We start from the raw sequence: 25,723 nt of genomic DNA, 5'->3' as shown, positions 1-25,723 counted from the left end.
ACCAGTCACTATGTGTCAGGTATCGCGAAGAGCGCTTTACAAATACCGAATCACCTGATCGCCTCCCCCGACACACTAATAAACAGCAAAGATAAAGTTCCGGGGAAGGCAGAGAGCTGGGCAGACTGGGCGCCTGCAGGGAGAATTCTTGGGGGTGGAAGTGGAAGGTCTTCAGGAAAGGCATTTGAATGGGAGGAATTTAGGAATTAAAGGAAATAGGGAAGAACCGCGGACACTCAGGCGCCCCCGCGGGCAATCATCCACCCCCGACTCGCCTGCATCGGAGAGGAACCAGGAGGCGCCACTCTCCCCATCACCAGCGGCCGGGAGGGCCACAGCTAGCAGGCTGCAAACCCAGCCACCCCGCCTCCGCTCCGGAGGCCCGCCCCGCCCTCTTTAAACTTTAAAGCCCGGCCTGCAGCCTGCCGTAGGAGGCGGAGCGAGCCAAGCAGAGACGTCAGCCAATGGGAAGGCGGGGAAGGCGGGGACAAGGCGGGGAAGGCGGGGACAAGGCGGGGAGCAGCGTGAAACGGAGGGCGCGCGCCAACTGCCAAGCCTTTTTGGCCCTCGGCGGACGCCGTCCTGCCTTGTCGCGCAGTGGTTGGGTTGTTTCTAGGGGCGGAGCGGACGGGAAATTTAAACTTAGAGCCGCGGCTGAGGGCGCGGGGTACGGGGAAGGCGGCCCAAGCCGGAATTGGGGAGGAGGTAGGGATCGAAAGATGGAGACCAAAGAACGGAAAGGAACCTTGAAATCGATATGGGGAAGGAAAACGAAAAGGGGGAGGGGCCCGGTGGAGGGATGGGGTGCCGGAGCGGGGCATCTCGGGGAGCACTGTGGGAAGGGGAGCGGGGGACGTGGAAGGGGCTGGGGAGCACGAATTATTGATTAGACTGGGTCCTTGGAGGGAGCTTGGAGACCACAGAATGAGGAAGAGGGGCGGGAGAGTACAGCTCAAGGAGAATGGGGAACGCCGGTTAAAGAGAATGAGGGTTCGGAGGGGGATGGGGAGCACAGTGAGGCGTCCTAGAGGGGGATGGGGAGCACAGTGAGGCGTCCTAGAGGGGGATGGGGAGCACAGTGAGGCGTCCTAGAGGGGGATGGGGAGCACAGTGAGGTGACCCAGAGGAGGATGGGGAGCACAGTGAGCAGAATGGAGACATAAAAGGGACTGAGGAAAAGACGAATGTAGATGTGGAAGGAGATGGGACTGTAGAGAGGGGTAGGGAGCACAAATTAAAGAGAAGGGGGCCGTGGAGGGGGAGCAGAGGTTGAAGAGGGCCTGGGAGAGGTTTAGGAAGTCATGAGGGACCCCTAGCAAGAGAGCCTTTTCTGGTCTCTGAGCCGAGTTGCCGACCGGTGAGGGGAAGCGCCTGGGGCCCGTGGGTGCCGAGCAGCTGCTCTCTTCTTTCCCAGGTGTGTTGTCTGGGTCTTCCAGCCTGGGAAGCTGATGTCTGAGATGAGGCTCCAGCCGCTGTCTCCACATTTAGGTAAGCTTCAAATCCGTGTTTCTCATCAGTGGACTTGTTAAGTCGGGCCGACTCTTCTTGACCCCGTTTGGGAGTTTCTTGGCAAAGATAGCAGTGGTTTGCCGTTTCCTTTTCCAGCTCATTTTACAAATGAGGAACTGAGGCAGATGGAGTGAAGGGACTTGCCCAGGGTCACACAGCTAGTAGGTATCTGAGACTAGATTTGAAATCGGGTCTTACCCCTGACTCTGGGCCAAGAACTCTATTCACTTTGCCACCTCGGGAAGGGAGATATTTTTTTTTTTTCTTATTGAGTTTGAAGTAGACGGAAGGAGAAAGCTTTGGGCTTGAAATTGGGAGACATGATTGGCCACTTACTGCCATAACCTTAGGGAAGTCACTTCTCCTCCCTGGGCCTTAGTTGCTTCATCTGAAAAATGGAAGAATTAAATTAGATGATTTTGAGGATCCCTTTCTTTCAGTTCTCTCAGGTTACTTTGTATTTCCTTATCTGTGGTGTGCATTGTATTACCATTAGTAGAATATGTTTCTTGACCGTAAGAAACTTGTTTTGTCGGAAGCAATGGTGAAGATGACAATAGTAAGAAATGAGAATCAATGGATATGTTTAGAAACAAAAGCTAAACTTAACTTTAGCTCTGATTCCTGCTGTATCAGCCTGTAATCTTTTATTAGTCATTTACTGTATGCTAGACACTTGGTTTACAAAGACAAAAGTAAAATAGACCAAACCCTTGAGGAACTCGCTGTAAGGAGGAACGCTGAGCAACTCGGTATAAAATATGGATACAAAATAAATGAGATATAGGGGAAGGTGAAATGAGGAGAGGTTTCATGTAGGAGGTCCTTGTATTAAACATTGAAGAAAATGGAGATTCTCAGAGGCTAGGAGAGGAGGGAGTACATTTCATGCATGGGGAATGGCCGGTGCAAAGGCATGGAGATGGGAAATGGAGCTGTGGATGAAGAATAGTAAGATGGCCACTGCATGTGGAGAGGGAGGAATATGTTACAAGGCTAGAAAAGTAGCTTGGGACCAAATGTTTGGCTTTAAATGACAAATAAGAATTCATATTTGATTCTGGAGGTAATAAGAGTTGCCAGAGTTTATAGAATAGGGGGAGGGAATTGTGAAAAGTCAATGATAGATAAGCAAGCAGGATTGTAACTTTAAACATTCAAGGCATCCAAGAAACTCACAAATATCTATAAGGGGAAAATGCAAATATGATCTTCAGCATTTTGTCAATGAAAAAATTAGCAGGATACGTGAGTCAAGTATCTTGTCAGTGTGAATACTGTAGCAATCATCAATATTTTGCTTATTGTTCCTTTTTATTATCTTTTTTCCTAGGGGCTCAAGTGGTTAGTTGGTTAGGAAAAAACTGTAAAGGACCTCCTGGTGACATGAGACAACCACTTTCTGGAAAGTCCTTCTACTTGGATCTGCCTGCTGGGAAGAATCTTCAGTTTCTGATGAAGGCTATTCAGCAGCTGGGTGGAGTGAGTGACAGATTTGTCCTTTTGCGGGGGTTAGATACAGAGGGTGCGTCTTGTTCCTGTTGGGGCTAAGTTTGTATCTCAAAGAACCAACACTGGATTGTCAAAATTAATTTCAATTAATTAAATAGTATATAAGTATGGCATGTGATATCTTCTGGGGAAGATAAGAGTAGGTGTGGGTGGTGGATACATTGTGAAATCATGCAAATAGAAAATTGTCAAAACTCCAAAAAGATTGGGACTTAATTGAGTTAGTTGGATACTTTTGAATTTAGCAAATAGTTAAATTGGAGAAAAGTTATTAAGCAGAGCTTAAAGAAGTCATATGAATAGATACTGAGGGCAGAGATCCCATGAAGCTCTATGATACTTTTCTTTGAAGACAGCATAGTGAGTTACTAGTGTCTGGTTCAGCAGCAAGTAAACACAGAAGCTTACGCTTTGTCCAAACTGGATCAGAGTACAAAAGTTCTTTGCCATCAGACTGGTAGGAAAATTTGAGCAAAGAAACCTTGGTATGGGGGATGGAATGAAGAGTTGCTGATCAAAATTTTTTTTTTTTTCCAGTTTTATTTTATTTTTATTTTTTTTTCTTCCTTTTTTTTTTTTTTTTTTTTAAATTTATTTAATAGCCTTTTATTTACAGGATTTATACATGGGTAACTTTACAGTTGCTGATCAAAATTAATCTGGTTAATTTTGTCCTCTCCATCACAGTGATTCTCCTAACTTCTGACATTAACATAATATTTAACATCTACATAGCACTTTAAGGTTTACAAAGCATTTTCCATCTTTTATTTCATTTGCTCCTCACAATAGATCTGGTAGGTGTTATTATTGGCCTCATTTTGGCATTCATTCTTGTACATATTCAGTTCAGTCATTGTTGGAATCTTTACAAAGTGTTAAGCCATTGGAGTTGATTTGATCTTAGAAAGAGATATTTTGGGCCAGAACTTGAAACAAGGTACTAAGTGAAACTGATAGAACAATGCTAGTGTTCACATTTTTAGAGCGCTCATAAGTATCTAATGGAGTTCACAGGTTTGGGAGAGTTCAGGGTTAGGGTTTTGCACTGTGGGAGATAACCCAGAATCCCTCTCCCTCCAGAAGGTGGAGTTAACCCTTTGGGAGATCACATATATAGAGGGAGCTTTTGAAGCTTGAGCTTAGTTCTTCTTGTGGGACTGACTGGAGTTAATTACTTGAGGAGTTACTAGAAACTCTGGGAGCTCGAGAGAGATTTACTTGGAGTCGGAGAGAGCTCTTGGAACCCACAAGCCCTATCTTCGAGGCAAGAGATTCATTGCATCTTCTACCTTGGTGCTGGCTGAAGAAAGCAGAGGCAGAAGCCAAGGACAAAGTCACAAGATCTCTTGGAGCCAGGCAGAGAGATAGGCCTCAACTAACCAGGCTAATTTGGAAGGAGAAATAAACGTTTACACTTTTATCAGCTGGCTGCAATTTTGGAGTAATTATTTATTTCAACTGAGACTAAGGCTGCCTCCAGAAAACCTTCACAAGTCATCTATATTAGTAACGGCCAGAACTTTTCCTTGGTCTCTTTTCTGAATAACAGTACTATCTCAGTATGCCATTTGAAAGGACTCTATCTCCTTCTTCTAACAACACCTGAAAAAGGAGCTGGTGATTCTTTCATTGGAAATCACAAATGCCTCAAATCCTTTTATTCTCTTGTTTTTCCTAAGCTCCTTTTTGAGAATAGTCTTGTTGAAATTAGAGATTCATTTCTCACATGGATCAGTTCACTTCATGTTAAAAAGAAAAAAAACTGTTCCACTTATGTTTACTACCAGAAGAACAGCTCACTTGATTCATGGCTTTTAACTGGTCAAAAGCATTATGTCTCTACAATTTACTGGGTTTGATTTTATTTTGTTTGTTTACAGTTTAGGCAACCTAGGATTTTTCTACACAGCTATCCTCAAATTGTTGTAAAACATTAATATTTCTTCACTTTTGGCTTGATGAGAGGCAGAATTATCTTCCCAGACCCTGGCATTGATGATTCTATTCTGCAATTGCAATGTTTTTTTTTTTTGTTTTTTTGTTTTTTTTTTTAAACTACCTTTCCTTCTTTGCTCTCAGGTAATTGAGAGCTTTCTAAGCAAGGAAGTAAGCTACATAATTACTAGTCGAAGAGAACCCAAAACAGAGAAGAGTACCTCGGGTCAGCAAGGCTTTTCAAACCTTAGGAAAAGACGGGTAGAAATGACCTCTCCAACTGATCCTAAGGTCGGCCAGAAGCTTGGACCAAAGTCAAGAGATACTGTAAGAATTTTTGAAGCAATTGTGAACTTGCTTTTATGTGTTCATATAACCTTAGGGGTGGGGAGAGCTCTGCCCAGAAAGAGGTTGTTGAGCTTTGACCTTTGTTGTTATTGTTCAGCACCTCCTACTTTAATTTGGGACAGACATCTCTTTTCTGAATTTTCATCATGGCTCAATGACCCTGTAAACATGGTTGCAGTATTGTCACTCCAAAGTGCATTTGTCAGTACAAATCTTCAATGATAGACACGATTCCTCTTTATACAAGAAGTGGCATGTATGTTGCCTGAGTGTGTGTGATAAAATTCCTGGGGAATGGCTTCCTTTGTCTTCCATACAAATACTATTCCAATCTCTATTGGAGCCTTGGAGCCACCAACAATAATGTAGATAACTCAAAAAGTCACCTTAATTACTATCCTAACTAACTTAGGTCAATACTAAAGTTTTCAACAAGAACAGCAATAGCTAGCATTTTTAGATTTGTCAAGCTCTTTATAGACATTACCTCATTTGATATGTTCCCTGGGCATAAATTGATATATTGGCCAGGTCCAGATGTATACTGCATTTGAGAAAACCTTAACAACTTACTGCATATCTGCCTCCATGTAGGCAGATAGGGTCAAAAATTCTAGGCTAGGATTTAAAAGACCAGAGTTTTAGTCGTAATTCTGTAAGGTCTTCTGTGTCTTATATTTGATAAGATTCGTGGGTCTTTCTGGAATGGCTCTATTTGTCACTATCTCTGAGACTTTCTAATTGGATGGGATTTGACTAGAATACCCATATGAGGGTGTCAGTCTGCTTTTGGCTCCCTGAAACCTCTGGTGTTCAGTCACATTTCACTCCTTAACAGTGACTATACACATACTGGGGTAAAGAACATGCCATTCTAAGGAAGAAGTATCAGGACTATACCTGTAAAACTATACCTGGTGCTGGGTGAACATCAGCTCTGCAATGTCATTTTGTTCTGCAATGTCATTTTGTCCTTTTTCCTGCCAGGTCCCCATGAGCAGAGGGAAAGAGCTGCTGCAAAAAGCCATCAAAAATCAGGCAAGCTTGGGAAGGGGCAGTAAGGGGAGAGAGGCTCATCCCGCCCTGAATTCTCTGGCCTCTCCTGAAAGCCACCAGAGGATGCAGTAGGCCAGTGGATTTGATAGATGTTGCCAATTTTTACCTAAAAAAAGGAATGTAAATGTGCTTTCCATTCTCGCCTAGTGAAAGAAGAGAGCATTGTAGAAAAATGGAGAGGACACTGGCTCTGGGCTCAGGACCTAGGTTCAAATCTTGCTTCTGACATTTTCTACTTTTGTGACCTTGGACAAACCAGTGAACTCCCCCTAGCCTCAGCATCTTCATCTGCAAAATATGAGGATTGGAATAGAGCTTCATCCCTATCTGATTATGATTCCATTAAGACATATTGTATGAGCTGTTAGATTTGGGGAGGCAGAGGATGGAGAAAAAAGTCATCAGACTCAGTTATCCAGAGGTTATTTCTGAGGCACTTTCCTCTTCTGTAGTCTCACTCATTTTTCCCATAGAATAAAGAGTCATCACTAGCTGTCCTAAGACTCTGAAATGGCACACAGACTTCTGGGGACACCCTGGTGCGTGTTCTAGTAGCTAGAGAAGCAATCTCAATCCTAACAGGACCATTTACCAGTTGTGAGAGCTCTCTCTGAGCTTCATTTCCTTCCTTGTTGCACATGCCTCTGAGTTATGAAAGGAAAATACTTTAAGTGTGTTATCATTTATTGTCCCTTTCAGTACTTATGGATATCTGAGAGATGACTATATAATAAAGGTCTGGGCATTCCAAATTCTCGTTCCTAGAGATAACTTTAGGGTCTAACTCTTCTTCTACTTTTTCAGGGTAGCATCAGTAGCAGCCCAAGTGGTAGCAGTAGCCTCCTGACCAATGCCCGATCCTGGGGGGTACAGATCCTCCACGTCGATGGTACCTTTTCACTTTCTTCCTTTTGTGTGGTCAACATGGGTGGGAATTAATGAAAGTGGGAAGTGAATCTGTGGGACAAGCCATAGTTGATTTAGAACATTAGTAATGAAACAGGGATGAGAGGATAACAAATCTTTTAAAATTTTATTTACTAATTTTTAAGTTACATCAATGCCTTAAAAAAATACTAGCATTCATGTTCCAATATATCTTCCCTTATAAAAAAGAGAGGCAGTTAAGAAAAGCTAACTCTTATAAAAACTTTGTGTATCCATTCTTATGCACTGATAGTTTTCTGAGTCCTTACTGAGAAAATGAAAACCTGTTTCAGCTTCTGGCCTTTGGAACTTATATTGGGTATTACATTGAATCTGGGGCTTTTTAATGCTTTTTTTCATTTGCATTTTTATAATCATTGTGTATATTGTTCTGCTGGCTTTGTTTTTCTTTCTGCTTCAGTTTATATGAGTCTTATCCTGTTTCTGGGGTTTTGTTTTTCTTACTTTCTCTGTGGGGAAAGGAGAGGATGTATACTTAAAAATAAAATGACACTGAAATTTTTTTTTTTTTTTTAAGCAAAAAAAAAAAATCTTGGAAAATGGGAATTCTGGTTACATTGCTGGAGCAGAACAGATGTCCTGCTTTTTATGTTCAGTTAGCCAGTCTATAAGCATTTTTGAAGTATTGTCCTGGGCACTGTTCTAGATGCTAGGGATATGGAGATATGGAGCTTCCTGGAAGGATATAACCCCAAAAAGCCAAGTCTCCCTACTTCTTAGAATTCCTCTTCTTGTTGTGTCTTAAGGCACAATAATTCATTATTTCTTGTAGTGTTGAAACATCCCATTACATTCATATATACACTTTGTTCAGGTAATCTCAAGCTAATGATATTTTTAAGGTTTCTTTTTAGATTTTTGCTACTGAAAAAAATCTCGATATAAATATTTTAGTATATATATAACCTTTCAGTTTTTGACCCCTTTGAGGTATATTTATGATAGTAGAATGACCAAGTCAAAGGGTATGAATAATTCAGTTGTGTTTGTCCCATAATTCCAAATTGTTTCTCAAAACAGTTGCATCACTTTGATAGTATCGCCAAAAGCATATTAGTGTTCCTGTCTTCCCATAGCCCTTTCAATATTGTTTAGTTTTGAATTTTATCATCTTTACCAGTTTGCATACTATAAGGTGAAATCTCAGAATTTTTAAATTTGCATTTTTTCTTTAAAAATTTGTTCATATCCTTCAACTTTTGAGGGATGACTTTTAGATATATATTGCATCAATTCCCTTTATATATATCTTAGATATCTGACTTATCAGAAATATCTGATGCAAAGATTTTTGTTTTGTTTTTGTGGGAGTGTCATAGGAGTGATTATATCCCCAAATATTTTATCAGGCATTTGGAGTACTTTTCTAAAAGGGATATATTAGACTTCACTCCTGCAATTATAGGTATGTCTGGAAATGCCAGTTTTAACACCTTTTCAGTTCTAAGCCTGAGTCTTTTGGTTCTTCCTACTTTTTTAACTTATAGAAAAATCATTTATGGAGTATAGAGTCCCAGATTTAGTCATGAAGAACCATCAAAACCTGTGTCAAATACTTCCTATGACTCTAGACAAGTCATAACCTTTTAACGCCTGTTTTCTATAAAATAGAAACATACCTATCTCATACCATTGTTTTAACAATTAAAAGAAGTGATTTTAAAAAGGGTTTTATAAACCTTAAAATTCTATAAATAAAGTAAAATAAATTTAAAATAAATTTAACCTATCATTGTTGACTAGGGATGCTAATCTCCTCCCATTCTAGATTTGAGTCCATCCCCACAAGCATGGTATACTGATCAGCAAGCTAGTGTTTTGTTTTTTTTTTCCTCTCAATTATGCTTTTGAGTCATAATAAAAAATGTTCAACAACACAAGACAACGTAGTATCTCTCGAGTGTCACTTTCTAATTCTAGTAATTCTATAATAATCTACTCGCTACCTTAACTTTAAGAATATGAATGTTTGTCTTCTAATCCTATAGTGTCTTTCCCTCTTTCTTTTTATTGACAAAATATATTTATGGGTAATTTTTCAACACTGACCCTTGCAAAAACTTCTGTTCCAACTTTTCCCCTCCTTCCCTCTACCCCCTCTCCTAAATAGTAAATAGTCCCATACACGTTAAATATGTAAAAGTATATGTTAAATACAATATATGTATACGTATTTATACAGTTGTCTCAGCAAGCTAGTTTTAAGTATTCCTGATCTAGAGAGACTTCGAGTTAATGAAAATTAAGTTTTTCTGCAAATTCTTTGCATTTTTTTTTTCTGATGAGTTGATTAAGTTTGGAATGGTTAGCCCCCTACCTCTGCTGTGTAAGAAGACAGCGGGACCCTTGAAGTTATTTTCTCTGGCCCTTGAAGTTTACCCATCTGGGACTTACTTATTAGCGTTTAGGAGAAAGGCGGGATTTATATCTAGCAGAGTCTTTCTTTCCCCTATCTCCAGAACAAAGGATTTCCAGCCTGCCCCAGGCCGTTTTCTTTCAAAAGAAGTAAGAACTATAAGCTGCCAGAAGGTGGCAGGCAAAGCTATTGGAGTCCATGAAGCAGGATTTGGAGAATAATTCCTGGGGACTCCATGGATAGGCTGAATATAGGGAAATGAGGACTAGGCTCTTTGGTCCATAATCCCTCTTTTTTTTTTTTTTTTTTTTTCTTCTCCCAATAGAAATGTTGACTCATGTGCAACAGCTGTGCCTTGGTATTTTGCGTATGACTGAACAAGAACAGAAGAAGTCAAAGGTGGGTTGGAAAGATTTGGGGTAGTCTGTGTAGGTCAATGGTTCCTAAGCTTTCAAGTCTGTTGACCATTTGGGTAATCCAGCAGGCCATCCAAATTATTTTCACTTGCTACCCCATTTCCTCCAATACCTTTGGAGCAGATTTCTTTAATCCTAACCCTAATATATATTATCTGTATGATCTTAGGTAAATCATTTAATCTCTGAGTTTCAATTCCCTTTTCTGAAAAGTTCAGGAGATGGGAAGAAATTACCTAAGATCCTTTCCAACTCTAAATTTATGTCCTATATTCTACTTTACTCCCAGTTATCTGACATGTAGAGTAAACCTCTTTCCTTTTTTTTCCCTCCTAATGTTCTCTGGGAACTTCATATAGATACTAGCATATCCTATCCTTGCATTTTGTACCAACCCACAGGTCACCCTAGGGGTCCACTTGGGCCACTAGTGATCTAAAGACCACATCTGGAGAATCACTGCTTTTGGTAAAAGTCTTGAACTAAGTTTCCTGTTAGCCAAGAGAATAGTTAAGGCTCTTGGCACAAGGATCAGTGCTTGAAGCTACCACAGACTAGAAAAGAAATTTAGAAAATATATTACTTTTGATTGACTTTTCTTTGGTTTAGGATTTATAGACACAGTACTAGAAGATTCCCCTATTGATTTAATCCCCTTCTCCCACTCTCCAGCTGCATTAAGATGTGCCAGAATAGTCAGCTTACTTTCAACATCTTTCAAGGCTCTTTTAGTCATAGACCCTTGTTCAGCCACCCTGGAAGATTCCCATGAGCAAGGAATTTGGGTTTGACCAGCTCTCCCTAATAGGGAAATATAGGAGAAAAGCAGCATGGGTCATACAGTATTTGTTCTTGCTGAATGTCATCCCACAGTTTCTTACTTTTAATCTATCTTTCTTCCCATTTAGAAAGCATGTGCAGCAGTAAAATCAAGAGCTCCTAAAGGTCAGTGTGGAAACTTTTTGCCATCTAATTGAAATTCTTCCCTCCCTGAACACCTCTGACTCCCTGTGTGATGGCATCTGTCCTAGCCTATTTGTGGCAGGAAACTAGTCCAATCTATATCCATTCCTGCCTCAAACACACATTCATTCCCAGTGCTTTGTCAGCACAAAGATCTGGTGCCCTAATTTGTAGGTGGAGATGAGCAACTACCCTTTAATTCCAGCTGAGGGGCTGTTTCTGGGAGAGTGTTTTCAGGGGCCAGGCTCTCAGGACTCCTCTGGAGCCAGAGTTGTACACACAATTGTGTATACTTTCAGATCCTCTGACTGTATTTAGCCATGGAGTGAATTTGGATTTGAAACACTTCTTTCCCTCTTACTTTTAATTCTGTAACATTCTAGGGTGGGCAGTTTGACAGCTGCTTTCCATTTTTAGAAATGCCAAACTCCTTGAAACTTGACAAACAGGCAGATTGACAAGATTTTTCTTAATCATCTTATTTTGGACAGAGAGTTTCTCCCGGAGATGCTCTTTAAGTGGCATTTACACATCCAAAAGCAGGAGCAAAGAAAAGTCACTTGGCATTGGTCTTTGAAATGCAAAGAAATCTTAGAGGAATTGATTTTAATCTTTGTGTCTTAAGTTAATTAGAAAAGAGAAAGAATCACCCAAAATATGATTAACAAAAGCTGCTGTCTTAAGGCTAAAGAGGCTGCTCTTTGATGTTGTCAAGATCCTAAATTTGGGTTGGGATGCCTGGTGATACCAGCCTTATCTTGAAGTCCTGTTGCTTTCTGGTGTTTTTCAGATCCCTTTTTGAGAATATGCTCTATTTTTTTCATCTCTCTCTATTTTTGTTTACTCACACTATCTACAATTCTGTCAACAACTCAGCTTCTCCATGTCTGATCTTCAAATGAATTCTCACTCTCTCACACCTCTGCCCCCCAAGAAGAAATAGGATTAGAAAGTACCATCACTATCCAGAATTAGACATTTATTCAAGGAACTGCCACTCCTTGTCTTTCCTCTACTGGTGTGCCCCCAGAATGAGTGAACACTGATCAGCCCCCTAAGTTTCATAGGTGGACTGCAGCAATATCCTGTTTACTATCCTATTTACCCAGTAGACATCGTAGGTTTTATAAGCAACTCAAGCTAATAGTAAGTAATTTTGTTTGTTTGTTTAACTTGGTGTGATTTCTAAAACCAAATGCCTTTTTTTAGGTTTCATCAGCCACATTTTTGTTTTGAAACTTCACTTCCCATTTTAGAGCTTAGATGTTTTGGCCCTAGCCTCTAAAGTATGGCTGCTACTCCAATTGTCTCTTTGGTTTTATCACCTTTCCCTCTTGTGTAGTGTGAATGCTATTTTGAGAGATTTTTAGGACCCTTGGAATTGATGTCAAGCCTTTGGGGAAGATCTCACCAATACTCATAACTCAAGACAAAGTTATAGGAGTGACTTTTTAACAAAATTTGTAATGGAAGTACGTGTGGGTAGGTTTTCTCCTATCTAAACCGAGCTTTTGTATCATAGATCATGTTAGCATTCTGTTTTATTTACTGGTTTCCTGAATGTGTTCTCAAAGGGTTTCCTGTTCTCTATTGAAATCAGGAGACCCCTTCCCTATATATCACTATTTCTCTTTCTGGAAATCTCAGAACTGTTATCCAAATGAAGGAGGGAAAGAAAAGAGAGTAGAAAACTTATCCCTTGCCAAATGGAAAGACCCATCTCAATCTGTCTTGTTTTTCTAGCTCATGAGAGCCTTTCAGACTTTGGCAGAATATCCCTTCTCTTCCTGTACATCCTGTTTATAAAGAAAACCCTCCTCCAAGTCTGATCTGTAGGCTAAACTTGTATGTTGTTGCTCTTTCAGTGGCAAGATTGAAGATTCCATTCTTAAAGATCGAAGACAGCAGCAGGTAAATTAAAATTTCCCCCAATAAAGCTCCTTAATGCCTCCCTTCCTTTGAGTTCTTGACAAGGAAATGACTTGTCCAAGGATGCACTGATAGTGACTAACCTGCAGTTAACACTGGAAGTTCCTGAGACCCAGTGTATGCTCCTGTTCGCTCTTCAGAAAGAGCTTCCCTCCACATGTGCTAGTCAGAAGCCTTAATGAGAATAATATTGATCTGGTCTTTAATCATTTCAGGTTATTGTTCAACAAATGATGATACTCCCCATACCTAAACTTGACTCATGATGACTCAAGGGGTTGACTATTTAATGTGTGTATTACTGAGATTTCCTACTTTAAATGCTAAATTTTTATTAACTCTATTTAACCCTTTTAGGGCTTATTAATGCTGTTCTTTTTTTTCCTGAGTGTACATATGGACATTGAATATCAGATTACTTTCATAATCTAAAAATTTTAAGAGTTTGGTATGGGAGAAGACTCATTCACTTAGCTTAAGTGAACTTTTGACTTTGGTTGTTTCTCATTCTACTTAAGAGTATTTGTACCTAATATTATTGAGGAGATGCTTGTTTGTTTTTAAGCTTTCTTCCCCCCCCCCCCCCCCCAAGATCATTTATCTCATCTCATTTAATCCTCACAATGAATGCTTCTGTGACATTTTTTAGGTGGGAAACCTGTCTGGAAAGTTGAAATTATTTGTTTACAGCCACACAACTAGCTAATCACAATGCCAACTAGAATCTGATTTCCAACCTGTTCTGTCATGTTACTTCTCTCCTCTTACAAGGATCACCTAGAGCTGATGAGGCAGGGCTATCCCAGTGTTAGATCAATGAGGATTATCAAGCCTTTTGTTTTGTGAGTACCCATCATAGATGAGCCTCTGCTCCCTGGGGCACAGGGATTCCCTAGCATACTATTGAATGAAAACAGCAGAGAACTCTGTTAAGAGGAACATAGCACACCTTCCAAGGAAAGCTGTTCCTACTCCCCTTGGCAGCAGTCAGAGTAGAAGCTTTAATGGGACCCAGAGGATTGGCAGGGGGCAGAAAACCCTATAAATGGGAATAAAGTATGTGTCTGTGCTGAAAATGTGTAAGTAATCGGCTCTGAGATATTTATACAAATGGATGAGAACAAAGATGTGAAAAATCCAAAATAGGATATACGGGGGGGGGGGGGGGGGGGGGGGGGGGGGGGGGGGGGAGGATTATTAACAGTACTCCAGTGGAAAGAACACTGGGCTCAGAGTCAGAAAACTAGAGGGTAAGACCCACCTCCATTACTTCCTAGCACCATAATTGTGGGTGAATTCCTAATCTTTATTTATTCTTGAGTAATATGGGGAGAAGCATTTCTTTCAATGTGATTGAGGAGATCAGATAAAAGGGCTGACATGTGAGTATTCTGTAATCTAAGGAGCTCAATCTATATACAATGTTAGTATTCCTGAAGTTTTTCTTGCAACCCAGGATTTACAGACAAATCTGTATCATAAATAATCTAGATTAACTCAGTTCCCTAGGAGGGCAACTCACAAGCCATGTAATCCAGCCCCAATGTTTTACTTGTGATCACACTCTGGTCACATTTTACATATGAGGAATTTGAGGCCACGTTAAGTTCATTGACTTGTCCAAGGTCATCCAGATGGTAAGCTTTAGCCATGAGGTTTGAATTCTGGTTTTTAGGCTCCAGAGATAGTAACATTTAGCACTTTTGCAGAAGTGTTCTCTGTCTTTGGCTTTGTCTGAATCACTGTGTAAACAAAAAGCACCTGATTGTGTCCAGTTTGTATTGTAAGGAAAAAGAGTTGATCTACAGCTGAGGCCTCTTGTGTTTCTTTAGCCCTTTCATTGAGTAAATCATGATTAGCCTTCTATCCCACAAGCATCCAGTGAGATGGTCAGCTGTAAACACTAATGGAAAGAAAGTTCAGTCCTGAAGAAAGGAGAGAGTGTTGAAAGAATGATACGTCACTAAAGGACCATGTTCTAGTGCTTGGTCTCAACTCTAATCTCTGGAATTTCTAAAAATTAGTTTTTTATTTTGTTTTGAAACGCATTTTTATATTTGAATTTGCATACTAAAATGAGAATCTCTCAATCCTCTGAGATATTGAGTATCTTCAGACATGATGCTGAAGTCACACTGGGAATATCTGATTGTCAGGTCTTTGCTGCCTCATCCCCTCTTATTCAACTTCCTGTTCAAACTTTTCTGCTGATCCCTGCATAAAAATGAAAATAGATTGTATCTTCTTGGAAGGTAAAAATGCTAAAGAACTAACCTAAAGCAGAACTCTTCTTTCCCTATAACCTTCTTGGGAGGAGTGAGGAGGAATTATTTTTCTGAAAATCATCTGTTTTCTGCTGGATCCTTGATCATCTTTTATTCTTTTGCTACACTTTTCTCCTTGAAGGCTTTGTCCATTCCCATGGTTTCAATGATCTCTTCTATGTTAATGACTCGGAAAATCTATAGACTTGGATCTCAAGGTTGACAGCCTTTCAATATCTCACTCCCAGCATGTCCAGTCAAGCTTATCTTTCTCCCAAAACTCACCCAGCCTCCCTGTCGATTTATTTCTGTCGAAGGCAAGTCTCTAATCCCTCAGTTTCAAACCAATCAATTTTGATTCTTCATTTGCTGTCACCTTTCTCATCTAGTCCCTTCCTTCTTTCCACTGCCACCATTACCATTATCACATAATTTACTTCATGCCTAAATTAGTGGAATAAATCTAATTGTTCTCCATGTTTTTGATATCCTCCTTTTCATGTCCGTTCTTTATTTGGTTGCCAAAGCAGTCTTGCCAATGCCCAGTTCTAAGCATGTTAGTTCCTTGCTCTTAGACCTTGAGTGGTCTCCTACTATCTACAAGATAGTATACAGTTTCTGAAATTTGGCATTAAAAGGGGTATAGGCTGGCTCCAGGGTTACTTTCCAGCCCTGTTTCACTATCCTTACATGCTTCAAGCCAGACCGAATGGTGGTCAGTGTCTCATTCTCATCCTCGTCTTTCTTGCCTCTTATTTCTATCACCCTGTTTCCTGTACTGCTGAGGACAGATCTTCCTTCCCCCTCCCTCCCCCATTCCTACCATTTCTTTAGGGCCCTTCTCAGGGCTACCTCCTCCCTGAAGTTCTTCCTGATTCCCTTCTGTACTAGAAAGAAAGAAGCTTTCTTTTCATAAGTCTCATATCTCCTTTTTTGTTGTGCCTCTGCCTTTATGACATTCTAATTTCTATTAGATATGTCTCTTCCCTCATCTATTTGTATTCCCTCAAAGACAGAGATTGTATCCCCATAAGCAAGCATAGTTATCTTGTATTTAATAGGTACAGAATTTAAGATACAGAACCCTTTTTAATTAGAATAAATAAAAATCCTGTCAAAGTTGCTCAGATTTGAGTGGTGTATAGTCATATGTGTAACTTTAGACAAGTTCCTTCACTTTTCTGTTTCTCCTTTCCAGTTCTAAATTCTATGCTCCTGTGATCCACATCATTGGGTTTTTAATAATAAAAAATAGCTGATATTTATGTAACTCTTGCTACTGCCAGGTCCTGTGCTAAGTGCTTTATAATTACTTTCTCATTTTATCCTCACAAAAGGGGCGGTGATTATCTCCATTCTGTAGTTGGGAAAACTGAGGCAAACAGATTTGGTGACTTACCCACGGTCACACAGCCAATAAGTATCAGAGGCAGGATTTGAATTAAATCTTGTTGACTCCAAGTCTAGTACTTTATCCCCAGCAATTTGCCGAAAGGTTCAAAGGAAATAATGAGTATGAAAATACTTTATACAGTAGTTAAAGGTATTCATTTAGATATTATTGATATATTTTTGCTTTGAAAATTTTTTTTAATTAAACTAACATTTGAATATGTAATTGTTCCTCTGGACCTGTTATGTGGATTGATCCTTTGTCTCCTTCCCTCCCCAGTTACAAACTTTGGAATTTTATGGGTTTGGTGTATTTTTGTTTTTCAGGAAATTCCAACCTTTCTACCATCAGTTCAAGCGTTTTCCTGAGCTTAACTTCCTGGGACCCCAAAACACGAGTCCATTTGAAACTATGAGAACCTCCTTCCGCAAACACAAAGCCAAGTAGGTCTTTCTGGATTCATTCTTGAGTACCTGAACATGGAGGACTGGTACAAATGAAGGGTTATAAAGATTTACTTTGAGTTTCCATCTGTGCTGTTAGCATGAAAAGGGAGTATACTAGGTAACCTCCTATGGTTCCCTTTAGTCTTTACATTATGAAATTATTTTGTATCCACGTTAGTCCTGTCAGTAGTACCAGATAGTCCCTGGAAATGCCATCACTGACCCAAGTGATATATTGGGGAGAAAGAGTTGTGTTTCTGCTCAAGTATTTCAGCCAAGTTCAGGTGGCACTTGATTGTCTAGATGATGAATTCCTATTAGACAAGAGTAGCTCAGCAGCCGTTGTCATCCCACTACTTTGACTGAGACCTAGACGAAGGTGAGCATCATCTAAAGGAAAATAATGGGAGGAAGATTTCCGATGGAAAAGTGACAGAATTTGATTTGATGAATGAATATAGGGACAAAAGAAGACATCACAATTAATTTCAAGGCCATGAGAGCCAACATGACATAAAGCATTTGTTCTCAAAATGTATTTGCTCATGGTGCAGTATTCCTTACCAGGAAGGACAGCAGCGCAATAGACTTTTAAGTTGCTAACACAGTGTGAGAGTCAGGAGACAGATGAAGTTTCCCATGATCAAGAGTAGCTGTTTTTGTCAAGTTTTATATGAGTTCAAGGTCTAAGTGCACATCTGTGATAAGCAAGTTTTTTGAATATTTACCATAGCAAGTATGGTGGGTAAAAATTTATATTATTTTGCCCACAGGAACATCACCTATTTAGTAAAGCTCAGCCATGGCACAATCACAGAGATAGAGAGCTGACCTTGGAATCCAGAAGACCTGTCAGATTTGTTTTCTGATACGTAATCACTGGATCTTATACAAGTTAATTTCTAAATGTCTATGCAAGTCTCTAAGATAACATATGTAGATTAGTTGTAGGTCTGTTGATTGGGCATTTCATTACTATGAATACTATAGAAATTTTAATTATAAGAGAATAAGAAGGTACAGAAGAAAACCTTGTTTTCATGGTCAGAAAGAGGTTGGTTAGACACATTGATGTGAGTTGCTGGGAACATTGAGGAGCAAGAATGGAACAAGAGTCCAGGCAAGATGGGGGTGGGACAGGGCTAGATAGAAAAATCATCAGTGTAGACTTCAGTTGCTGCCCTCCCAGAGATATCTTTTGGTGTAGCACAGGGAGCTCCTGCCTCTGCTGCTCAGCACTCGGGGCATCTCAGGCAAGTGCTTCTTCCCTCTGACCTTCACTTTTCTTGTATGTAAAGTGAAGACTTTGAATGAGAGGATTCCTCCTGTCCTTTCTAGCACTGAATCTTTGATCTTAACACTTAGGATCAGGTGGACAAGGAAATAGTCACAGACTGACTTCAGAAAGATGCGAAGAATGCTGCAGTTTGGAGGAGAAAGAGCTTGTGATTTTACCTATTTTGCTTTGTGGTCTTTGTTTTATTTTGTCCCAGAAGTCAGATTGGTTTGGTGGTGGACAGAATTTGGTTCCCTACAAGTAGTCCTCTTTCTTTTCACAGATGCTTTCTCTATGCCCTCAGGCCAGGGATTGGGTTGAAGAAGCCCACCCACATCCACTGTCAGGGAAGAGGAAAGGTAGAGGTCAAGAAAGAAGGAGGTCTGAGTCACAAGAAAAAGACCTCCAGCCTGGTTTCTACCACCCTCTTACTGTTCTCTTAGCTGCCAGAAGATAATAGACACTGGGAAGGATATTCCCAGTGTGAAGTGGAAATAAGAAACATGTTTTTTTCCTCCTTATTGGTCTCTTCCCAATGCTATCATCTCCTTCCCAGACCCTGCATCTTTAGGGCTGTTGGGTTGCAAGTCAAAAGGTATCTGGAGATGTAGAACTTGGAAGAAACATAAGTGACTGGCTTAGTTTTTGAAGGGGACTCAAGGCATCAAACTTTTTATTGTGTTTCTTTCCCTAGAGATCCTGAAGGTGAGCTGAGCCCCCATTCTCCAGCCTGTACAGTGCCCAGGAGAAAGAAGGGGTACTGTGAGTGTTGCCAAGAGGACTTTGAGGAGCTCCATGTGGTAAGGCTGCTTCTTCAGATGACTGGGGTTTTTTAAAGAGGCCTCCTTCTTACTCACAGAAGTTTTGGTGTATTACAATAATGTAGATAGGGCAACTAGGGGACCCTCAAATCACAGGTCCTTCACCCACTCTTCCCTGCCAGGCCCTGGGAAGTGCCAGGATAAGTAATCCTGGGCCAGTGCTCATTCCCCAACCATCAGCACCTGGCTTTCAGCTCCCAAGGGAAGCTCAATAGTGCCCTTGTATACATGTGCAATTGCCACTTCATTTAAAAGTCTGCATCTCTGCTTCCCATACAGCATCTCCAAAGTGACCAACACAGGGGCTTTGCTGTGGAAGCATCCAATTATACAGCAGTGGACCAGATAACATCCCAGCTCAGCAATAACTTTGCTGAACTCTCTATTCAGGTGCTACCCCCCAGGTGAGTTGGACTTTCCCAGTTGTACCTGGAGTGTTGCCTTTGATATTCTCTCCCATTTCAAATGCTTGGGGCAGGGGTAGAAAGAAATTGCAGGTTGTTGAGATCTGCAGGGGTGAGGGGGGAATTATGTGGTGTTTTCTTCTCTCTCCTTCCTCTTCTTCTCTTGGTTTGTAATTTTGTGTGTGTGTGTGTGTGTGTGTGTGTGTGACATTGGGGGATTCTCTTCCCTCTGGGGGAAAGAAGAAACAGATCAGAAAAGGAAAAAAGAATTCTCCCTTTAAAAAGAAACTAAATCACCTCAGGTAAAATGGGAATATATATATTTTTTAATTTAATAGCCTTTTATTTACAGGTTATATGCATGGGTAACTTTACAGCATTAACAATTGCCAAACCTCTTGTTCCAATGTTTCACCTCTTACCCCCCACCCCCTCCCCCAGATGGCAGGATGACCAATAGATGTTAAATATATTAAAATATAAATTAGATACACAATAAGTATACATGACCAAATGTTATTTTGCTGTACAAAAGAATCAGACTCTGAAATATTGTACATTTAGCTTGTGAAGGAAATCAAAAATGCAGGTGGGCATAAATATAGGGATTGGGAATTCAATGTAATGGTTTTTAGTCATCTCCCAGAGTTCTTTCTCTGGGCGTAGCTGGTTCAGTTCATTACTGCTCCATTGGAAATGATTTGGTTCTATACACCTGTCAGATTGGCTAAGATGACAGGAAAAAATAATGATAATTGTTGGAGGGGATGCGGGAAAACTGGGACATTGATGCATTGTTGGTGGAGTTGTGAACGAATCCAACCATTTTGGAGAGTAGTTTGGAATTATGCTCAAAAGTTATCAAACTGTGCTTACCCTTTGATCCAGCAGTGTTACTACTGGGATTATATCCCAAAGAGATTATAAAGAAGGAAAGGGACCTGTATGTGCACGAATGTTTGTGGCAGCCCTTTTTGTATGGCTAAAAACTGGAAACTGAATGGATGTCCATCAGTTGGAGAATGCTGAATAAATTGTGGTATATGAATATTATGGAATATTACTGTTCTGTAGAAATGACCAACAGGATAATTTCAGAAAGGCCTGGAGAGACTTACATGAACTGATGCTGGCGAAATGAGCAGGACCAGGAGATCTATATACTTCAACAACAATACTATATGATGACCAGTTCTGATGGATCAGGCCATCCTCAGCAACGAGATCAACCAAATCATTTCTAATGGAGCAGTAATGAACTGAACTAGCTATGCCCAGAAAAAGAACTCTGGGAGATGACTAAAACCATTACATTGAATTCCCAATCCCTATATTTATGCACACCTGCATTTTGATTTCCTTCACAAGCTAATTGTACAATATTTCAGAGTCTGATTCTTTTCTACAGCAAAATAACGTTTTGTCGGTATACTTATTGTGTATCTACTTTATATTTTAATATATTTAACATCTACTAGTCATCCTGCCATCTAGGGAGAAGGGGGTAAGAGGTGAAAAATTGGAACAAGAGGTTTGGCAATTGTTAATGCTGTAAAGTTACCCATGTATATCCGTAAATAAAGGGCTATTAAATTTAAAAAAAAAAAAAGAAATGATTTGGTTGATCTGTTGCTGAGGATGGCCAGGTCCATCAGAACTGGTCATCATATAGTATTGTTGTTGAAGTATAATGATCTGGTCCTGCTCATTTCACTCAGCATCAGTTCATGTAAGTCTCTCCAGGCCTTTCTGAAATCATCCTGTTGGTCATTTCTTACAGAACAGTAATATTCCATAATATTCATATACCACAATTTATTCAGCCATTCTCCAACTGATGGGCATTCCATCAGTTTCCAGTTTCTAGCCACTACAAAAAGGGCTGCCACAAACATTCGTGCACATACAGGTCCCTTTCTAAAATGGGAATATTTCTGGTGAGGAAGGAGATTCTCAGGGACAAGAGGAAGAGACAACCTCTGCTACTCTGAGCCAGCTTTGACTGTAGGCAGCCCAGAGCTGCGGTTTCACCTCTTCCCTGATGCTGCTGCTTCTTCCTCTGCCCTCTCCAGCAGCACGGCCCCACAGCAGGATTCCTTTGTTTAGAGTCACTAAATAAGCTGCCCTCTTACCTGCTCCTCTCTGGCCAGCTCTGACCACAAGGCCACACAGCCAAGACAAGAGGGCGTTCTGGAAACCAATGCAGGGTTGAACCCTCAGCTGTTTCACTGGGGTGTACAAGGACCTTGGAGAGAGGAACGCTGATCTTTTTAGTTGGGGGAAAAAACTGATTCTCTCTTTTCTCCCTCCCTATGAGCCTCTTCTTGTAGCTGATCAAGGAATTCTCTTTCTAGGCTGTCGGATTCTCCAGCTGTTGGCCAGGAACAACAGAGCTTGGGTTCTTTGCAAAGACCAACTCCTCTCGACCACTTTCCAGATCCCAGGGCATCATCTCCCAGGACAAATGGAGATTCAGGAAGTGCTGGGAAGATGCGAGGTGACCATTTGTCATCAGGCACTCTTGCTGTCTTGGCACCAGCTCAACAGACTAGTGGTGGGAAAGCTCTAGGAATGGAAAACTCTGAGAAGTTGGGGCAATTGGCTGGGACAGTTGGGAACTCCTCAGGAGCACCATCCCTTGTTCACCAGCTCACTCTGGCCTGTGCTGCTTCTGGGAAGCTCTTGGCTCAACCCTACTGTTGTGACGAGTCAGCACCCCCTCCTTTCCTCAATGAGCAAGATAGGGCAGGGATGGGACATAAGCGGAAACTCCAGGCCCCTAATTGTAGGGCTGAGAAGAAACTTCGGGTGCCCACTGAGGCTGTGCCCTGCCCCAGCATCACAGATACACCTGTCCTATGTCCTCTAGTAATGAGCCAGGAGCAAAGAGACACACTCTCCCCCACTCATAACCTTACCGTGAATCCAGACATTTTGCTTGCCTCTCCAGTTGGTGCTATCCACAAGTCTGTGTCTCCCTCACAGCCCAGTTCCCCTAGCAAGCTGCGGAGAGATTCACCATGCTCTGATCACCCAGGCTTGGAAGTAGACATAATAACAAAGGTGTCTGAAGAGGGAAGCCCTTTTTCCCTCCAAGAAGATGCACAAATTGCCCCAAGATTGTCTCCCTGTTGGGTCTCTAGACCTTCCCCTGACCATCATTCTCAGTCTAGCCACTCAGACTGCCAACCTGCACCCATCCCACTGACAACCTTGAACTCCAAGAAGCATTCCCCATCGTCAGAGGATGTGGGGTCCCTGCCCCCTTGCCCACCAACAGAGAGACAAGGTAATCCAGATGGCACTTGGTGCCCTGTTCCTTCTGCAGCCCCTGCCTCTCTCCTTCCTGCTAAAGTTAGCTCGCCGCTGCTGGAAGAGCCCTGTTCTTCAGAGTCAGAGTGGGACACGCAGCTCCTCTCAAAACTGGAGAGGCCACAGGCTTCTCGAGACCGCTCCTTGGATGCCGAGGGTCTCCGCCGGGCCCGGATTATGATTCTAGACAGTGGTTATGAGTCTCACCTCTATTCTGTACTACAACCCAAACCAGAGCTAGACTGGGAAAGGAAAGAAGAGCAGAATAAAGGGAATTGCCGGACAGAGACAGATGGGGCCCCCTTTTTGACCTTTGAGGCCTGCCTGGACACATGGACCAGCTGAGTAAACTCCTTGAAGCCAGTAGTACAGAGAGCTGGGAATATGTGTGGACCCAGCCTAATCTAGCCTAGCTGACCTCTAGAGATTTCATGTAGAATGGCCTGGCCTGGGCTGACCTGATGCTCCCCAGTTGTGACTTCACCATCTACATGCCTTTATGCAGGGCAATGATCCTTAACCAGGATATTACTACCTCCCTCCCTGCAGGACTGGTGCAGAGAAAGCTTGCAAATACAACAAAAGTTACATTCACCCTTGTTTTTTATTATATCCAAAGCATTTATCCCTTTTAAAAGGCTGTTTCCCTAGAATTAGCCTCCCTTCCCACAAACATCTGGTTCACTTGTGTCTGATCTCCCCCTCCGTGTCTGCCAAATAGAATCATCCTGAATCTGAATCAGGAGGGGGCTGGGGCGATTGGGACTTGCCAAGCCCATGGAGCTTCCTCCCAACACACTTAGCTGACTTCCAGCTCTGACCTTTCCCCTCCATTCCAGCATGGGGCTGGGTGGGAAGCTGATGTCAGCTCTTCCAGCTGTCTCCCTAGGCTCAGAACCACCCCCAATAACTTAGAAGTCCTTCTTTTCTGAGATAATTGTCTTCACTCCACTTACTCCCCCATTACTTTCCTCACTCTGAGCCCTCGCTCCACTCTGCTCAACCATTAATCTGTAAATAGAGATGGATTTCCTATTGATTCCTTGTATGCTTCTCCCCCCCCCCCCCTTAATCTATGCTGCAGCTTTCATTCTCTTGTCTGTCTGTGTCTCTTTCCTCCACTCATTCTTTTAATTGGAACTGCCTGAGGCTTGATGCTATTAAATGACAAAGTTTAGGAGAAGGTTGGCATAGGTCCCCATGAAGACCTTAGTTAATAACTTGGAAATGAAATAACTGAATATACAATCCCCAATTCCCTGTTTGGCATTTTAAATAGTATTTCTGAGTAAATTGAGAAATTTTAATTTTGTTATGAAGAATATAAATAAATAGATTTGTTAACAAGGTGACAACTGATTGTGTATGTAATGCTTTACATACACCATCTCATCTTGTTTGATCAGAACAATTGATCCACATTGGAAAGAGTACTGAATTTAGAGTCGGAGGTTCAAATATCATTGAGTCTCAACTTCATCTGTTAAATGAGAGTTCAACTAGGGATTCACTGTAGTCCCAGCCTAAGTCCTGTGGGTCCTTTCCATTAAGTACTGTGTAACTCCCCATCGTGACTGTAGCCTGGCTATTACCCATATGTCATCATCTCCATTGAAGTTTCCAGTAAGACCTCCCCCATTCCCCTCAGAGAATTGTTTACCCGCTCTGATTGCTTGTAGTGCCACTTCTGGACCAACAGTTCGCCAGCATCCCTTGTTCTTCATTTGAAGACTTTGCCATTGGACAGCGCTAACTATTCCATTTACATCACTATTCCCACTGGAGTTACTCTAGTCCCTGTTCCTCTATCTTCTACATAGCCTAATGCCATCATCTTCCACTACTTCATTATTAACTCAAGCCCCAGTGTTGTAAAATCCTTAGCCTATTGGAGATCTGCATCTTCTACTTGTGCACCTTTTCATGACATGGCAGCCCCAATCCCAAACTGGGTGCCCCACCTTTTCTAGCCATAGTCTTATTTGTCATTGTTACCATTGAACCGTCAACTCAATGCCAGGAGTAAGCCATTGTTCTCTTCTGACTTCATAGCCAACTACATCAATACAGACTTCCCTAAAACTCAGTATGTTTTATCTTATTTTCCCTACTTCTTTCCTCCCACAAATACAAATGCATAATTAAATGGTTCCTGACTCATTTGCCAGTCATTAATATAGAACTTAGTTATCCTTTACTTTTGCTTTTCATCCTCCATATCAAATTAGTATGCAAGTTCATAATATCCTTCAAATCTTCCCTTTTTATTTATACTTCTGTAGTTCAGGGCGACCAGGTGGCACAGTGAATAGAGTGCCAGGCCTAGAGTTCACATCTGGCCTCCTCGCTGGATGATCCTGGGTAAGTCACATAACCCTGTTTACCTCTTCTGTAAAATGAGTTGGAGAAATCATTCCACTATCTCTACCAGGAAAACCCCAGATAGTCACAAAGTGTCAGACACAACTGATGTGACCCAACAACAAAAACTGTAGGTGCAGTCATTTAGCTTATTCCTTATTATATTAGCCTCTTTAACCTATTCTACACACCGATGCAATACTAATCTTTTTTTATACATTCAGTTACCTAGTAGGTTTCCCATTGATTACAAGAACACAGTAAAGATATCCCTTTCTCTATAATAATACTGGCAAATAGAAAAAATCAAATGTGTAAACAGAAGCAAATAGATAATACCATTCTTATTTGTAAACAACATCATGGTTTACTTGGAAAACTAGATATAGCAAAAGAAATTAATTTAGACAATTGCTTCACTAAAGTGGTAAAACAATAAATAAAGGGTCAATAGAATTTCTATAAGGGTAA

At 41.1% G+C, this 25,723-nt stretch overlaps 1 protein-coding gene across 2 annotated transcripts; it reads left to right on the top strand.

The window, feature by feature from the left end:
* The first annotated feature begins 567 nt into the window (after positions 1 to 567).
* On the top strand, positions 568 to 25,191 carry DBF4B (DBF4 zinc finger B). 2 transcript variants are annotated; one of them, XM_003768423.4, is made up of 13 exons: positions 568 to 705; positions 1,415 to 1,488; positions 2,843 to 2,991; positions 5,104 to 5,286; positions 6,295 to 6,345; positions 7,168 to 7,252; positions 9,993 to 10,066; positions 10,992 to 11,028; positions 12,912 to 12,957; positions 16,959 to 17,075; positions 19,049 to 19,154; positions 19,455 to 19,579; positions 21,934 to 25,191. In XM_003768423.4, exons 2-13 carry the CDS (start codon positions 1,449 to 1,451, stop codon positions 23,234 to 23,236), a joined length of 2,316 nt encoding a protein of 771 aa, XP_003768471.2. In that variant the 5' UTR covers positions 568 to 705; positions 1,415 to 1,448; the 3' UTR covers positions 23,237 to 25,191. The 2 variants fall into 2 exon arrangements, with proteins under 2 accessions (XP_003768471.2, XP_023358248.1); XM_023502480.2 differs by lacking the exon at positions 568 to 705 and having other exon boundaries at positions 1,020 to 1,488.
* Positions 25,192 to 25,723: the final 532 nt, after the last annotated feature.

This window comes from Sarcophilus harrisii, chromosome 4 (assembly GCF_902635505.1).
Source record: "Sarcophilus harrisii chromosome 4, mSarHar1.11, whole genome shotgun sequence".
Taxonomy (NCBI): Eukaryota; Metazoa; Chordata; class Mammalia; order Dasyuromorphia; family Dasyuridae; genus Sarcophilus; species Sarcophilus harrisii.
This window is presented reverse-complemented; position numbering and strand designations above follow the sequence as displayed.

Coding starts and splice junctions, on each gene's coding strand:
- DBF4B (XM_003768423.4), top strand. CDS start 1,449: ATGTCTGAGATGAGGCTCCAGCCGCTGTCTCCACATTTAG. Junction 11,029..12,911: donor AAAATCAAGAGCTCCTAAAG/GTCAGTGTGGAA, acceptor TTGCTCTTTCAG/TGGCAAGATTGAAGATTCCA. Junction 12,958..16,958: donor AAGATCGAAGACAGCAGCAG/GTAAATTAAAAT, acceptor TTTGTTTTTCAG/GAAATTCCAACCTTTCTACC.